Consider the following 17,787-nt stretch of genomic DNA (forward strand, 5'->3'; position numbering starts at 1 on the left):
TTATTTTATGCTATAAAACCTTTTCTATAAAAAAAAAATAAAAAAAAATTTTTACAAAAATTTAGGTCAAAATCTATTCTGCTACATGTCTTTGGTAAAAAAAAATCCCATTAAGTGTATATTAACCACTTGCCCTCCAGAGGATTTACCCCCCTTCCCAACCAGGCCAATTTTTGCATTACAGCGCTGTGGCACTTTAACTGACAATTGCGTGGTCATGCAACACTGCACCCAAATTAAATTTATATCTTCCCCCCCCCCCCCAAAAAAAAATAGAGCTTTCTTTTGGTGGTAATTGACTGCCTGTGTGTTTTTTTATTTTTTGCGCTATAAACAAAAAAAACCACAGAACTTTGAAAAAACATTTCATTGGACATGTTTAATACCAAAAAAGCTAAAAATATTGTTTTTTTATTGCTTTTTAATAAAAAAAATATTGATTTTTAATTAAAAAAATTTAAAAATCAAATTTCGGCATAAATTTAGGCCAAAACTTATTCTGCAACATGTCTTTGCTAAAAAAAATATCAATAAGTGTAAATTAATTGGTTTACATAAGAGTTATAGTGTTTACAAATGGCTGTATATATACTGGATTTCTGGAGGGTTTTTTACTAGTAATGGTGGTGATCAGCGACTTACAGTGGGACTGCAGGACATCCTCAGTGACACCAATACAGTGATCAGTGCTAATAAAAAGCACTGACACTGTACATATTGGCACTGGGCAGCAAGGGGTCAACATCTGGGGTGATCAAAGGGTTAACTGTGTGCTGTGTGTGTTTTACTAAGGGGCTGTGTCTGTGCTTTCCACTGTCTATGCAGAGCCATACTAAGCAGTGTGCTGGAGCTGACAGGAGAAAGAACTGTATTGTTTACATACTGTTTTCTCCCCCGTCGGTAATACTCAGCGATCACTGGGTGCCAGCGAGTAATCACCCGGTGATTGACAGCTGAGGCCACGAATGACGGCGCGGGTAGGCCGTGCACGCGGCTCGCGTGCACCCCCCACCTGCAAATGCAAAATCATGTAAATATACAAGATTTTGCGCACACCTGCCGCCCTGTAGCAGTTTTTCTGCTATAGGGCGGCAGTAAAGTGGTTAAATGGTTCGTATGAAAATTATAGCATCTACAAATGACGGTACATATACTTTTATTTTTTTTAATACTAGTAATGGTAGGGATCAGTGACTTATAGCGGGACTGTGATAGTATGGTGGGAATTCTGACACTGGCATCACCAGTGACACTAATACAGTGATCAGGGACTGATGTGAATGTACAGTATATATATAAAGCGCTGTGTAAACTGATGGCACTATATAAGTACCTGAAATAAATAAATGAGTGCTAATAAAATGCACTGCAAATGCAGCATCATATAGCAGAAAATGGCCTGGTCATGAAGGGGGGGTAAATCTTCTGGAGGGCAAGTAGTTAATATTGAATACCCAATTTTGAGCAAAGGACATTAAACGAAAACAAAAAAACAGAAAAAATGTAATTAATATTATTTGCTCTCAAATGATTAGATGATTGAAGTGAGTACAGCTTTATCAGATGTATACCATCTCTTTGTGGAAACAGTCATCGCTCTGCAGTGGTCCAACATAACCCCTGCTGAGTCAGTGCTACAACTTCATCCAATAACCAGGGTGGAGCATGTGTTTTTCTGATTGCAGAGCTCTAGCTACCTTACACCAAGCAAGAGTCCTTCTCTACAACATGCTGGCAGGGGACAGACTTTTCTAATCAGTCTGTGGCTCCTTTCTAAAGACAAAAATATGTAAGACTTTGCACACCTTTTTATTTTCATTCACCTGAAATGTATTTAGCCAACTTAACCACTTCCCTTCTGGCCCATGTACATAAGCGGTTGGCCGCTTCACTCCCTGGGAGCGTGCAGCACCCCGAACCGGTGCCCGCTGTGTGCGAACACCGATTGCTTTACGGGAGCTCTGTGTGAGGTTCCGATCATGTGATCACTGATTGGCCAATCAGTGATCACATGAATAGTAGTAAGCAAGATGTCGCTTCCTGACATTATTGCTTACTACGTGTGAAATCTGTGAATGATCACAGAGGTCACATGGTACAATGCTATTCATATGTACCATGTACCATGTGACAAGCTGTGACCAATCACAGCTCTCACAGTATTTCTCAATGGCTGCAAGAATGCAGCCAGAGAGAAGGAGAAATGATTGCTTTTCCAGCCTTCATGGGTGTAAAAACAATTAGTGTAAAAAAAAAATCTTCATCTCCCCCCACAAGTAGTACAGTGTCACTATGGTGACACTGTACTGCTAGAGTGACAGTATGTTACAAAAAAAAAAAATAATATAAAAATGTAAAAAAAAGTTTTGAAAAATTATAGTTTTTGGTTATTACTAGAGATGAGCGAATTATTCAAAAATTCGATTCGGCTGATTCGCCGAATTCGCGGAATATATTCGATTCGAGGCGAATATATTCGCTGCAAATTTAACATATAAAAAGGGTGTTTCTAGGCTTCAGAGAGCCTTTATATTAGTGCAGAACACTGTACCTTTAATTTAAATGCCCTTGGAGTCTGCTGGGGAAGAGAACTAATACTGTCAGTCTGTATGACATGCAGATGAGTGCCGTCGATCTTAGAATCACCGCACACTTCACTCATTTGGGCAGTCACGGGGCCAAAACCAGAGTGTGGAGCCACAGTGTGGCGGTGGAGGCAGCAGCAATGGGAGGCCATACAGCACCCTATGACAAAATGGAACCCACCAGCAGTGTGAGGAGACCTGAAAGTGGCACATGGCAGAGTGTGGCGATGGAGACAGCAGCAATGGGAGGCCGTACAGGGACCCATGACACACTCTGGACCTGGCAGCAGCATGAGGAGGCGGTACAGGGGCCCATGACAGATTACGGGCCTGGCAGCAGCAGTGGGCGGGCGGTGGATGCAGCAGTATTCGGAAGCCAAACACAGGCCTCGGTTAAAAAGCGGAAGCCGTCAGCAGCGTGAGCAGACGACAGAGGCACATGGCGCAGGGTGGCGGTGGAGGCAGCAGTATTCGGAAGCCATACACAGGCCTAGGTTAAAAAGCGGAAGCCGTCAGCAGCGTGAGCAGACGACAGAGGCACATGGCGCAGGGTGGCGGTGGATGCAGCAGTATTCGGAAGCCAAACACAGGCCTCGGTTAAAAAGCGGAAGCCGTCAGCAGCGTGAGCAGACGACAGAGGCACATGGCGCAGGGTGGCGGTGGAGGCAGCAGTATTTGGAAGCCATACACAGGCCTAGGTTAAAAAGCGGAAGCCGTCAGCAGCGTGAGCAGACAACAGAGGCACATGGCGCAGGGTGGCGGTGGATGCAGCAGTATTCGGAAGCCAAACACAGGCCTCGGTTAAAAAGCGGAAGCCGTCAGCAGCGTGAGCAGACGACAGAGGCACATGGCGCAGGGTGGCGGTGGAGGCAGCAGCAATGGAAGGCCATACAGCACCCTATCACAAAATGGAACCCACCAACAGTGTAAGGAGACCTGAAAGTGGCACATGGCAGAGTCTGGCGATGAAGTCAGCAGCAATGGGAGGCCGTACAGGGATCCATGACACACTCTGGACCTGGCAGCAGCAAGAGGAGGCGGTACAGGGGCCCATGGCAGAGTGGCGAAGCGTAAGCAGCTTAAATTGAAGGCCATACAGAGGCCTATGTTAAAAATAATAACATGTTTGGGGCATGATTCATGGCGGATTTAGTCAGTTGTGTCAGGAACTGGTGGTTTGAAATCCAGACTAATCCACGCCTGATTCATTTTCACAAACGTGAGTCTCTCCACACTTTGGGTGGACAGTCGTGTCCTCCGCGGAGTTACAATACCCCCTGCCGCACTAAACACGCGCTCCGATGCCACGCTACTGGCCGGGCATGACAGCCTTTCAAGGGCAAATTCAGCTAGTTGGGGCCAAAGGTCAAGTTTCGTTGCCCAGTAGTCAAGGGGATTGTCTACCTCGGTTGGCAGGGTGCTGTCCAAGTAGGCCCGAGCCTGTTGTTTGAGATCCTGCTCCAGGTCCACCTGATGCTGCTGCTGCTGCGGCTGGTTAGTAGTTTCCTCACTGCGCTGGTGAAGAAAGCTACTCATCATCGACTGCAGACTGAGGCAGCCGCTGCTGGTGGAGCTGCCACTGCTCCTACCACCCCACCCCTCCCCTGCTGCCATGGCAGCGGAACGCGAGCGCACAGGGCCCACAGTGTCTGAGGATGGACGTTGGTGCAGAAAGGCAGAGACCAACTGACTACATAGGTGGTTTTTATAGTACTTTATTTTGGCCTCCCTCTCAGCAGGTGTGAAAAATTCCACCATTTTTGAATGGTAGCAAGGGTCCAACAAGGTGGACAGCCAAAAGTCATCCCTCTGTCTGATGGTTATTATTCGGCTGTCGCTACGCAAGCAACCGAGCATGCTATGGGCCATTTGTGCCAAGGAATGTGAGGGACTCCCTGCCTCCATCTCCACAGCATACTGCCACGGTGCGTCTGGGTCCTCTGTCTCCTCCTCTACCAGATGCTCCTGCTCCTCCACTCCTGTCCGCTGAGTGGAAAAACCACCCATTTCACTCAATAATTCCTGAGCACCAATGTCCTCCTCTACCTCCTCCTCTTCTTCCTGTCCTGCCCCCACAGGGGTCATGTGGCGTTGAGATCTGTGCGCCACGTCTACCGCACCCTGACCAGCCATTGTTAGCAGCATTTGTTCCAGGACGTGAAACAGAGGAATGATGTCGTTCATCCCATAGTCCTGCCGACTCACGAATAGCGTGGCCTCCTCAAAGGGCCTGAGCAAGCGGCAGGTGTCACGCATGAGCTGCCAATGGCTGACATCGAAGTTACACAGGGGAGTACCTTTATCCGCTTGTAACATCAGGAAATCGGTGATGGCCTTTCGCTGTTCGTAAAGGCGGTCTAACATATGTAGGGTTGAATTCCACCTTGTTGCAACGTCGCAGATCATGCGATGCTGTGGAATTCCGTTCTGCCGCTGCAGCTCAAGGAGGGTGTGCTTTGCGGTGTAGGAATGGCTGAAATGCATGCAAAGTTTACGTGACATTTTAAGGATGTCTTGCAGTGGGATGGTGGATTTTAGGAACCGCTTGACAACCAGATTGAACACGTGAGCCATGCATGGTGCATGGCACAACCTTCCTTGACGCAGAGCAGACACCATGTTCTTTCCGTTGTCGGTCAACATGGTTCCGATTTTCAGTTTGCGCGGAGACAGCCATCTGTCGATTTCTCTGTTCATTACACTCAGAAGTTCCTCCCCTGTGTGACTACGTTCGCCAAGGCATACCAGGTGCAGCACAGCATGACACCGTTGCGCCCTGCACATGTGATATGCCGGTCGGGTAATGGGACTTGGCACGGGGGTGGCGGCTGAGGACACGGCGGAAGAAGAGGTGGTAGAGGCGGACATCTTTTCTGGACCAAGGACGTGCAAACGTGGAGGCAAAAGCGGCGTGACCTGTCCAAGTTGCTGGTGCGGCTGTGCCGGCACCACGTTCACCCAGTGGGCCGTAAATGACATGTACTGTCCCTGACCGTAGTTACAGCTCCACACGTCGGCGCTGCCGTGCACTTTGGCAGAGACCGACATGCTCAAAGACTGGCCCACCATCTCTTCTACATGTGAATGCAGGGCTGGCACTGCCTTTTTGGCGAAGAAATGCCGGCTTGGCACTCTCCACCGCGGCTCGGCACAAGCCATCATTTCTCGGAAAGGTGCTGAGTCCACCACTTGGAAAGGGAGGGACTGCAGCACCAGCAACCTGGACAGGAGGACGTTCAGCTTCTGCACCGTCGGGTGCGTGCTCGCAAACTGTTGTCTCTTGGAAACGGATTCCAAGAAAGACTGCTGACGGAATCCGTGAAGAGGAGTAGCAGGAGAAGGAGCATCTGAACGAGCGGAAGATGCCAACGAGCGACAACTCCCCTCAGCAGAGGTGTTGGAGCCTTGACTGGCTGATAGAGGGCGATTGACGTCGGGTGACGGAGCAAGTAACGGAGCGGGTGATGGAGCGGGGGCTGGGGCAGGCAGAACCGCCGTATCTTTATCACGGTTTTCCCAGGCCACCGAATGGCGACGCTGCATATGCTGCCGCAACGCTGTAGTCCCAACATGGGCCCCCTGGCCACGCTTGACTTTCTGGCCACATAGTCGACATACGGCTACGTTTACTTCCTCGGGTGGCTTGACGAAAAATTGCCACACCGCCGAGTAGGAAACTTTGCCCCCGCTACTCCTCACTGGCTGACTGCTACTTCCTCCGTGCACACCGGCACCACTACTGGCCGTGGTGGTAGGCTGCAGTGGAGCTGGTGCTCTACTCCGTGGCCGTTTGCCTCCACTGACCCTGCTGCGACCCTGCTGCCTCCTGGGCAACCCACCGACTGTTTTGCTCGCTGGCAAGCTGGCACCCTCTTCTCCTGATGATGCGGAAGCAATAGCCTGATGACGACGAGGCTGCCAAGTGCGATCAGCCTCATCATCATCAATTAGGGTCTCCGCATCACTACTAGCCCCCTCGGCTGCGTGTGGGTCAGGAGACAGACCTGTCTCTAGACCGGCTACCGAGCCACTCTCCTCGCCAGTACTTCTTCGCCTGACTGCTGAAGAGGCGGATGTCTCCCCCCGTTCCTGACCGCCCTCTGTTAGCTCTTCCTCACTGTACAGTGGGGCTGAGCCCACAGCATGCGATACTTCGCTTGGTGAGGGAACACCAAAGGATAGGGGCAGGTAGAGGACACGTGATTTCAGTGGGCTTGCTCCCGGGCCATGCCAACTAACGGTTGTGTCTGACGTACCCACCGACCGTTGGCTGTAGGTGTCAGAGGTGACCTGGGAAGAGGAAGACGACCGAGTCAACCAATCGATGACGGCAGGGTTGTCGGTGGAGACACGACCGCTGGATGACACCGGGAGCACTGGCCTCTGGCTGCGACTAGTGCTGCCTCGACCCCTTCCTCTGCTGCCACGTCTGCTCGCTCCTGAAACATTGCCTCCTCTGCCACTCCTCTGCGTGTTGTCTGACATACTCTTTAATTCAATAAGCACCCCAAACATAAAACAGGATTTAACTCTTTGAACGTACAATAGTGGTTGTGAAGCAGAAAGTAACGATTCTGTGTCCCTGAGTAACAATTCTGTGTCCCTGAGTAACGATTCTGTGTCCCTGAGTAACAATTCTGTGTCCCTGAGTAACAATTCTGTGTCCCTGAGTAACGATTCTGTGTCCCTGAGTAACGATTCTGTGTCCCTCAGTAACAATTCTGTGTCCCTGAGTAACGATTCTGTGTCCCTGAGTAACGATTCTGTGTCCCTGAGTAACGATTCTGTGTCCCTGAGTAACGATTCTGTGTCCCTCAGTAACGATTCTGTGTCCCTGAGTAACGATTCTGTGTCCCTGAGTAACGATTCTGTGTCCCTGAGTAACAATTCTGTGTCTGTCCCTGAGTAACGATTCTGTGTCCCTGAGTAACGATTCTGTGTCCCTGAGTAACAATTCTGTGTCTGTCTCTGAGTAACGATTCTGTGTCCCTGAGTAACAATTCTGTGTCTGTCTCTGAGTAACGATTCTGTGTCCCTGAGTAACAATTCTGTGTCCCTGAGTAACGATTCTGTGTCCCTGAGTAACGATTCTGTGTCCCTGAGTAAAGATTCTGTGTCCCTGAGTAACAATTCTGTGTCTGTCCCTGAGTAACAATTCTGTGTCCCTGAGTAACGATTCTGTGTCCCTGAGTAACGATTCTGTGTCCCTGAGTAACAATTCTGTGTCCCTGAGTAACAATTCTGTGTCCCTCAGTAACGATTCTGTGTCCCCCAGTAACAATTCTGTGTCCCTGAGTAACGATTTTGTGTCCCTGAGTAACGATTCTGTGTCCCTCAGTAACGATTCTGTGTCCCTCAGTAACAATTCTGTGTCCCTGAGTAACAATTCTGTGTCCCTGAGTAACAATTCTGTGTCCCTGAGTAACAATTCTGTGTCTGTCCCTGAGTAACGATTCTGTGTCCCTGAGTAACGATTCTGTGTCCCTGAGTAACGATTCTGTGGCCCTAAAGTCTCTGTGGCCCTAACTCTGTCCCTAATACAGACAGGTCTGTCTCTCTTGAATGACCGGAGGCTAATGGAGAATTCTAAGATGGCCGCGATTTATAGCTCCACCATTACACAGTGCTGGCTGGCTGGCTGCTGATTGGCTAATGCGATCACATGTCATGAATGAATGCATTATGGGTCAGCGCACCTTGTCTGCGCGCATTCCCAGAGATCCCCGCTCCGTCGCCACACATGTCGCCGCCATTTTTGGGAAAATTCGATTCGTGCATCCGAAGTTTGCTAATTTTCGGATTCGGCGCGAATCGAATTTTTCCTAATCTTCGAAACGAATTCCACTTCGTCATGTTCGATTCGCTCATCTCTAGTTATTACAGGTACTTATATAGCGCCATCAATTTACACAGTGCTTTACATATATTGTACATTCACATCAGTCCCTAACCCTCAAGAAGCATACAATCTAAGGTCCTTAATTCACATTCATACATACATATACAAGGGCTAATTTAGACAGGAGCCAATTAACCTATCAGTATGTCTTTGGAGTGTGGGAGAAAACCGGAGTACCCGGAGGAAACCCACGCAGGCACAGGGAGAACATGCAGGTGGTGCCGTTGTTGGGATTCGAACCAACAACCCTTGTACTGCCAGGCGGAAGTGTTATCCCTTTAGCCACTGTGCTGCCCAGTATAGTGTTTGTTTAGATCAATATATTGATCACAAACAAAACTATACCAGTGTCCCTTAGAGTCCCCAAAAATGCAGTGTTAGCAGGATCATTCCCATTCGCTGCCTGCATTAGCATTTTGTCCCAATGCCCCCCCCCCCACCCCTAAGAAGAAGTGCAGTGTCAGTATTTCTGGTCACTGTCACCTAGTAGGTGAATTTTATTGGAAGCGGTTCAAGCAGTCCCTGACAGCCAGGTGCTCTTTTTCCTGCGAGTCGCGTTAGGTACCTCTCAATTTAGAGTCCAAATTGTCCATAAACTAATTTGCCACATAAACTAATTTGTTTTTTTTGTTTTTTTTACTAAAAAGATAGCTGAATACATTTTGGACAAGATTTATGAAGAAAGATTATTTATTTGCAAAATTTTATAAGAAAAACACTTTTTTTTTTTCAAAATGTTTGGAATTTTTCATTTATATAGCAAAAAAAAAAAATCCCAGTGGTGAATAAATACCACCAAAATAAAGTTTTATCTGTCTCAAAAAAAATGCAAAAAAATGTATATGGGTACAGTGTTGCATGACCGCGCAACTGTCATTCAAAGTCTGATAGCACTGAAAGCTGAAAATTTGCCTGGGCAGGAAGGGGGTAAAAGTGTTCGGACCAGGGGCGGACTGACAACTCATGGTGCCCCCGGGCAATAGGAGATCATGGGGCCCCTGTGTCCTTACCAACACTCAAAAAAGCCTATGAAAAAGGTACCAGGGGCATGTCAAGGGGCCCCCTACTGACCCCGGGCCCTCGGGCAGTGCCCGAGTTTCCAAATGGTCAGTCCGCCCCTGGTTCGGACTTGAAGTGGTTAAATTACATTTTAGAAAAATAAGTTTAATTTATCTACTAGTTTTATGGCTTAAAAAAGGACTTCATTGCAATGGTAATACGAATGTATGAGAGTTTGTGTTGTCATTGACATGTCAGGACTCTAGATGGTCAGTAGATTGACAGCGCCTGTCTCCCCAGTCTATGGAACATTGCTTATTAACAATCAGGGTTCTAACTATCCTGGATGCTGTCATTCTACATCAGGTGTCCATGTGATGACTCGTGTCCTGCAGAGGCATTATGAACTAGCTTGTCTGAGCAGGCACAAATTAGCTGTCAGTAGCCCTTTCTAAAACTGTTGAATTATTTCCTGCCATGGTTTCCTAGCCTGTACAATCTGAAAAAATATTTACTGCCAAAACTGGCAGCTTGTTGTAAAAATAGAAATATTGTAGAACTTTTCCTATGTCAAATATACGGTTTTCTGTAAAATCGGTCTATTTCCCATTCTAGTACAAGCCAAGCATTAAAATGGTTAATGCTTTGTTTCTTTGAAGCTCAAATATTTTCTGCCTTAATGCACATCAGAAGAAAAATCAATATAGAAAGTAGGGTGAGGGGAATCAGTGTTTATTTTTCTGCTTATTTTGACAGCAGATGGCATTTGAACCTGTGATGATATATCACAATAAAAAGCTTGCTTTAATTGCTAATGAGGCCAGTCCTGCACCCAAAGGCAAAAAAAGTAAAAAAGGCAAACAACTTACAACTGAATGACAGCATTTTTTTTACATTATTATTTTAATGCCATGTGTTTCCCTAAGGGCATTGTTACTGGGATGGAAACATGTAGCAAGCCCTTGGGTCTTTCTCTGACGTCTTACATTGTCTTGCAGAAGAGAACTGTGGTTTGTTACAGAAGATCAGCTAAAATTATTTACTTCAGGTACATATGCTGAGATTATGAGCATCAGGATTGACATAAACTATTGGCATTCTTCCCAGAAATGTAGAAACTAACGCAGGTTGGCTTCGAAAAATTTTGTTGTGTTTGATATACGTACAATATTATTTCCTAATAATATTGATGAAACATGTTTATATACACAGGTCTAGTGCATTACCGTAAACAATGTTTAATAAAATATAAAGTAGGTGTTGTACTCAAAAATGACAATATAGTCAAGGCACATCATAAAGAACAGCTGGGTCAACACTGCGCTGAGTAACAGTCCGCACTAGGGAGTTTAGACATCCAATAGGTTGACACGTTTCAAGGACTTGCCTCTTCCTCAGAGCCATAGTGTCGTTTGTGAGTACAACACCTACTTTATTTTTTATTAAACATTTTTTATGGTAATGCACTAGGCCTGTGCGCCCTCTGTTTGTTCTTTCCTCATTCAGTATATTTGGATTCCCCCGGTCTATTTGAGGGCAGCAAGGTGTGCATGTTCCAGGACATTCTTGTGGTTGTAGCTTGCATCGAGTCCATCCCCAAGCGTAGGAGAATTTGTGTTTGCTGGTTCTATGTTTATATACAGCTTTGATGTTATTGTTTTCTTAGGCTTGAAAACCTTATGTATCAGTATCAGCTTTTTTAATGCTATTCATTTTTACTTGTCTAAATATGAATATACTTATACTATAATCTCCAGGCTGGCAAGTAGAATTTCACTCTATGAAAGAAAATCTTTGCAAATTTCCATATTTACACCATAAGTTTTTGGAATTGTTCATTTTAACTCTTTAACTTGTGTCAGTTTGCTGACCTGTTTAAAGAGAACCTGTTAGACCATTTATTTCAACAGAAATCTTCTTATAAGAATATATGTGCATTGTAGGCCTCAGGCACTGTGCGTTTTTACAGCTGCTGTTTTTGGCTTCTGGTGTTCTTTTCTACAGCCAGTAAACTCCCCAGCATGTTATACAAAGGCTTTAACCGCTTCCCAACCGCCCTATAGCAGAACTACTGCTGCGCAAAATCACGTGTGTGTATATGTATGTATGTGTTTTTATATATATATATATATGATTTTGTAATTCCAGGTAGGGGGGCACGCGTCGCCTTACCCATGCCGCCATTGGTGGCTATAGCTGTCGATCACCGGGTCCCGTCTAGAGATTCCCCGCCAGCACCCAGCGATTGCCGAGGAACATTGACAGGGAAGAGGTCCATATGTCAGCACCAGCATGCTGCTTTGTATTGCTCTCCATAGCAGAGCAATACAAAGCACCATGCTTACATAATAAAACAGCATATAATGTGAAACACACACAACACACAATTAACCCTTTGATCGCCCCAGATGTTAACCCCTTCCTGCCCAGTGTCATTAGTACAGTGTCACTGCTTTTTATTAGCACTGATCACTGTATTAGTGTCACTGGGGAAGTAAGTGACAGTTAGCTCCCCCTCCAGTGTCAGAATGCCCTTTGCAGTGCAACGATCAATGGTTGCTGATCGCTGCCATTGATAGCATAAAAAAAATCCAATATATATACCACCATTTGTAGACACTAACTTTCACGTAAACCAATTCATTTACACATATTGGGTAAGAATGTAGCAGAATACATTTTGGCCTAAATTTATGACGAAATTTGATTTAATTTTTTTTTCTTTACTGGATATGTTTTAAAGCAAAATTCAAACATATTTTTTTTTTTTTTTTAATTGTTGGTCTTTTTTTGTTTATAGCGCAAAAAATAAAAACCGCAGAGGTGATCAGATACCACCAAAAGAGAGCTCTATTTGTGGGAAAAAAGGACAAAAATTTGGGCAATTGTCAGTTAAATTAATGCAGAGCGAAAAATGGCCTGGTCAGGAAGGGGAGTAAATCCTCTGGAGGGCAAGTGGTTAATTAGCGGTTTTTGGCAGGGGCGTTTTCTGGCAGGAAAAAAACCACCAGAACTAGTGGGTTTCAGAAGGAGTTTTTGTAGCTGTAAAAATGCTCAAACGCTGGTAAACATGGCAAATGTGGCAAACCGGCGTTTTTGAGCATTTTGTACTAAAAAACACAAAAAAAAGATAACGTGGAAAAACACAGCAAAATGCCGCTAAACTCTAATGCAAAAACAATAAAAAATGCAGAAAATTTTTTTGCATTTTTAATGCAACTTTCTACAACTAATGCTACCAGTGCTTTTGTAACGCCCAGTGTGCATGAGGCCTAATTTATTGTATGCATGTTATTTACCTGTAGAAACCTTGTTTGTGTAGATATCCAAAAGCACTAAAACATCATGGATGTTATATGAGCAGTCCTAGCAGACTGAAAGCTGGGTCTCAAGTGACATTCTATAGTAATCCCTGCCCTGTACTCCTGCCCTGAAACCTACATAAAAAATGATGTGGTGAGGGGAAGGAAGAGGTGGAAGAGCTGGGCCAGCACAGAGTGTTATTAAACACTCCTTGGAGAGGAAAGGCTATGATGTGCAATGAGGGAGGTTGTCTGTGCCAGGAAATTTACTTTTCCTGGAGTAGTGACATTTTTTTACCACGCTCAAAGTCACATTGCATGTAAAAAAAATTGAAAAACACTGCAAGTAGAAATTTTAAATATCTAAAATTTCTTTTACTTGTAGTTTTTAACTTGGTAACAGGATCTCATTAAAATATTACTTTATATTGTTTTTAATATTAATTGCACCATTATTATTAAAACTGACCTTTGGCATCAACCACCCCCTCTAAGTTCTAGGTTACTTTTTAAAGAAATAACTAATTTAAATATCGGAAGTTATTCAAAAAGTTTCTGCACTTTTTAAAACATACAATATATTGCCAAAAATATTGGGACGCCTGCCTTTACATGCACATGAACTTTAATGGCATCCTAGTCTTAGTCCATATGATTCAATATTGAGTTGGCCCACCCTTTGCAGCTATAACAGCTTCAACTCTTTTGGAAAGGCTGTTCACTAGGTTTAGGAGTGTGTCTATGGGAATGTTTGACCATTCTTCTAGAAGCGCATTTGTGAGGACAGGCACTGATGTCAGACAAGAGAGCCTGGCTCTCAGTCTCCCCTCTAATCCATCCATCCCAAAGGTGTTCTGTCGGGTTGAGATTAGGACTCTGTGCAGACCAGTCAAGTTCCTCTACCCCAAACTCGCTCATCCATGTCTTTATGGGCCTTGCTTTGTGCACTGGTGTGAAGTCAAGTTGGAACAGGAAGGGGCCATCCCCAAACTGTTCCCTTAAAGTCGGGAGCGTGAAATTGTCTTTGTATGCTGACGCCTTTAGAGTTCCCTTCACTGGAATTAAGGGGCCAAGCCCAACCCCTGAAAAACAGCTCCACGCCATAATCCCCACCTCCACCAAACTGTACACTTGGCAAGATGCAGTTTGGCAAGTACCATTCTCCTGGCAACCGCCAAACCCAGAAACATAAATCAGATTGTCAGACAGAGAAGCATGTTTTGTCACTCCAGAGAACGTCTCCACTGCTCTAGAGTCCAGTGGCAGTGTGCTTTACACCACTGCATCCGACGCTTTGCATTGCACTTGGTAATGTAAAGCTTGGATGCAGCTGCTCGGCCATGGAAACCCATTCCGTGAAACTCTCTACACACTGTTGTTTTGCTAATTTGAAGGCCACACAAAGTTTGGAGGTCTTTAGCTATTGACTCTGCAGACAGTTGGCAACTTCTGCGCATTGTGCGCTTCAGCTTGCACTGACCCCACTCTGTCATTTTACATGGTCTACCACTTTGTGGCTGAGTTGCTGTTGTTCCCAGTTGCTTCCACTTTGTTATAATACCACTAACAGTTGACTGTGGAATATTTAGTAGCAAGGAAATTTCACGGATGGACTTATTGCACAGATGGCAACCTATCACAGTACCACACTGGAATTCACTGAGCTCCTGAGAACGACCCATTCTTTCACAAATGTTTGTAGAAGGAGTCTGCATGCCTAGGTGCTTGATTTTATACACCCAATACTTTTGGCAATATAGTGTATATGGATAGAATTGCAGAAAATCTTTGAAGACCCCTCATACTTATTGTCTACAATGTGATGAATCCCAAGTTTTACCTTTTTATTGCAGTGTAAAAAGGTCCTTCTTAATGTGTCCACATCACTGCCTAGGTCATTTATAACACTTCCTATTGGCTGGTGCGTGGCTGTGTACTCTGAAACCCGTATATCTGCACTGGATCAATCAGCTGTGTCTCCTGGATGCAGAATTTGGTCAACATAAAGGAGGCTTTTTAAGTTTTTTTATGAGCTAACCAGTATAGGGGTAGAAACTGGTTTCTATTTTGCCCAGCATATAGAAATGATTCCATGTGAATTTGATTGCTTTCTGAAAACAAATTATGCTATGCTCTAGTATACAGTAAGTTCTTACAAGACTTGTTTACATTGTTTAAAGTCATGTCCTCAAAAAAAAATTCCAATTTTGAGTAGTCACCAGAACAGAAATAGATGGTAAATGTTGTAATAAGGACAATAGTTCTAGCAACCCTGTTGACTACCATAGATTTCCCTCACTGTGAAGGGATTTCCTCTTCCTTCCTATTTTGGCTAGGGAACAGGAAGTGAAGAGAAATACTGTATCCCCAATGAGACAGAGATAGAAAAAATCTTGCAGGGGTTAAAACCCTTTCATATGCTGTCCAAAATTAAAAAAAAATAAAGTTTTGCCTTCAGTTCTACTTTAAACCTTTGTTCTAAAAAAATAATAAAGAACACAGGCACTTTTGCTGGACAGGTGGGTCTGCATACAGATTTGAGGAATGTGAAAAACGAAGAACTAATATACCAAATAGGGTAGCATGTGCTAACCATATAAAATAATCCAAGTACCATGTTTTTCACCTTACCTTATCAGTTACCAACATAATACCATTTTAATCATGCTCTCACCATTATACATGTTCTTCTACTTATTTTAATGCTCTTAAAGCCAGTGTTGCAGAAAATGGGAAACTGAAAGCAGCAAATATTAACAATCTAGTGTTGTTCTACTGCAATCCGTCATTCCACAGTGGCACCCCACATCCTGCACAGTCATTTTCCTCATCAGAAGCTGTCTCTTCTGGGTTCTTGCAGCTAGCCCCCTGATGATTTCCTGCCAGGTCCTCTCTGCTCTGGCTGCTATGTGGAAGTGATGCCCCCTTTAATATCTGACGTGGATATTCCAGGAGGCTTCAGGTAATATAGGTGTACACATACAGTATGCCTCCCTACATGAGAATGCAGATAGAGATCATGGTGGAGTGTGAAGAACATAAAAAAAGTAAATAATAAAAAAAAAAAATCTTTTTAAGTTTGCAAAGGGGGGAAGTCTGCAATGGTACAATGTTATTTATTTTAACAGTTTGAACTTTGAACAGTTGCCACACGCTATTAATATTTTAAGGTCTATAAATATACATTCTTTTTCAATTGTTCTTCATTTTTTGTCTCTGCAGGGATGAATGTTACCTACAGAGGATGTTATAGCACCCCCGAAAATGGAACACAGATATTCCCTGCCTCTATTCTCAATCTAACCACAGAAATGTGTTCAGAATTCTGTTCCTCTAAAGTAAGCTGATTTTATGATATCATAGCCTATTGGACTGATTTTATGCTCTCTGATGTCATATTTCTCTCTGTGTATTTTAGCACTAACTAGGAGTGTCTCTAGCAAAAACAATTTTTTTTATAGAGTACGGAAGGGTTAAAAATGCTGTTTTTTTAATGTAGTCGCCTCTGCTGGAGAGATTTACTGTCTCATTTTGTTTGTGTAATCCTTGTAATAGGGCAGAAAATTATTACTATTATTATTATATAGGATTTATATTGCGGCAACAGTTTGTGCAGTGCTTTACAACATGAGGGCAGATGGTACAATTACAATTCAATTCAATACAGTAGGAAACAGAGGGCCCTACTCATTATAGCTACTCATTATCTAAAAGGGAGGGTCAATTGATACAAAAGGTAATAACTGTGGTGGATGAGCTGATGTAGGAAATAAAGTACAGATATTAGGTGGGGGCAGGAAAGGTTTGTCTGAAAAGTTTTCAGGGATCATCTAAATGTGGACAGAGTAAGATACAGTTGGACAGATTGGGGTAGGGAATTCTGTAGGATGGGAGAGACTTGGGAGAAGTCCTGGAGGTGAGCATGTGAGGCGGTGACAAGGGAGCTAGAGAGCAGGAGGTCTTGGGAGGAACAAAGAGAATGATTTGGTTGGTATTTTGAGACTAGAGTAGTGATGTAGCTGGCCGAGTTGTGGATGACTTTGTAAGTTGTTAGTATTTTGAATTTAACCACTTTTCCAATGAATTGAGCTTTATTTCGGTGATATTTGATTGCCTGTGCATTTTTTATTTTTTATAAAAAAAAAGTCTGACAATTTTGAGAAAAAAACTATATTTTTGACTTTTTGCTATTAAACATGTCCAGTAAAAAAAATTTAAAAATCAAATTTTGGCATAAATTTACACCAAAATGTATTTTGCTGCATGTCTTTGCTAAAGAAAATCCCAATACGTGTAAATTGGTTTACATGAAACTTATAGCGTTTACAAATGGCGGTATATATACTGGAAATTTTTATTTTATTTTTTACTAGTAATGGCGGCGATCAGCAACTTATAGCAGGACTGCGGCGGACATTCTGACACTGGGGGGAACTGACTTGGTGTCACTTACATCCCCAGTGACACCAATACAGTGATCAGTGCTAAATTTTTTTTTAAAAAACTGGGCAGGAAGGGGTTAACATGAGGGGCGATCAAAGGGTTAACTGTGCACAGGGAGTGTTTTACTAGGGGGCCATGTCAGTGTGCTTCACTGTAATCACACAGAGCAGTGTGCCCGGGCTAACAGGGAGGAGGACTGTTAGTAAATAAAATAGTCTTCCTCCCCGTCGGAGAGCTTCGGAAATCACGAGGTGCCAGCGAGTAATTACTGGGCGGGACCGGGTGATTGACAGCCGTGGCCGCGAAAGGTAGTGCAGGTAGGGCTTGCACGCAGCCTGCATGTGACATGCAAAATCACATATATATACATGATTTTGCGCACCCGTGCCACCCTGTAGCAGTATTTCTGCTATAGGACGGATGGGAAGCAGTTAGTTTGTTGGGAGAGCAGAAGCCATTGGGGGAATTTGCAGAGAGGAGTGGCAGACGCTAATTGGTTGGTAAGGTGGATGAGTCTGGCAGCATCATTCATGATGGACTGAAGAGAAGATAGCCTATA

At 44.2% G+C, this 17,787-nt stretch overlaps 1 protein-coding gene across 2 annotated transcripts in view; it reads left to right on the plus strand.

The window, feature by feature from the left end:
- WSCD1 (WSC domain sialate O sulfotransferase 1) overlaps positions 1 to 17,787 on the plus strand; it is a 267,943-nt gene that overhangs the window by 147,730 nt on the left and 102,426 nt on the right. For both annotated transcript variants that reach the window (XM_089683784.1, XM_089683785.1), the window contains exon 5: positions 16,008 to 16,123. In XM_089683784.1, the coding sequence (XP_089539910.1) occupies positions 16,008 to 16,123 (116 nt within the window). The remainder of the gene's footprint in view (positions 1 to 16,007; positions 16,124 to 17,787) is intronic.

The sequence above is a fragment of the Staurois parvus genome, unplaced genomic scaffold, assembly GCF_062004578.1.
Source record: "Staurois parvus isolate SC_StPar_1 unplaced genomic scaffold, SC_StPar_1.0 ptg000321l, whole genome shotgun sequence".
Lineage (NCBI taxonomy): Eukaryota > Metazoa > Chordata > Amphibia > Anura > Ranidae > Staurois > Staurois parvus.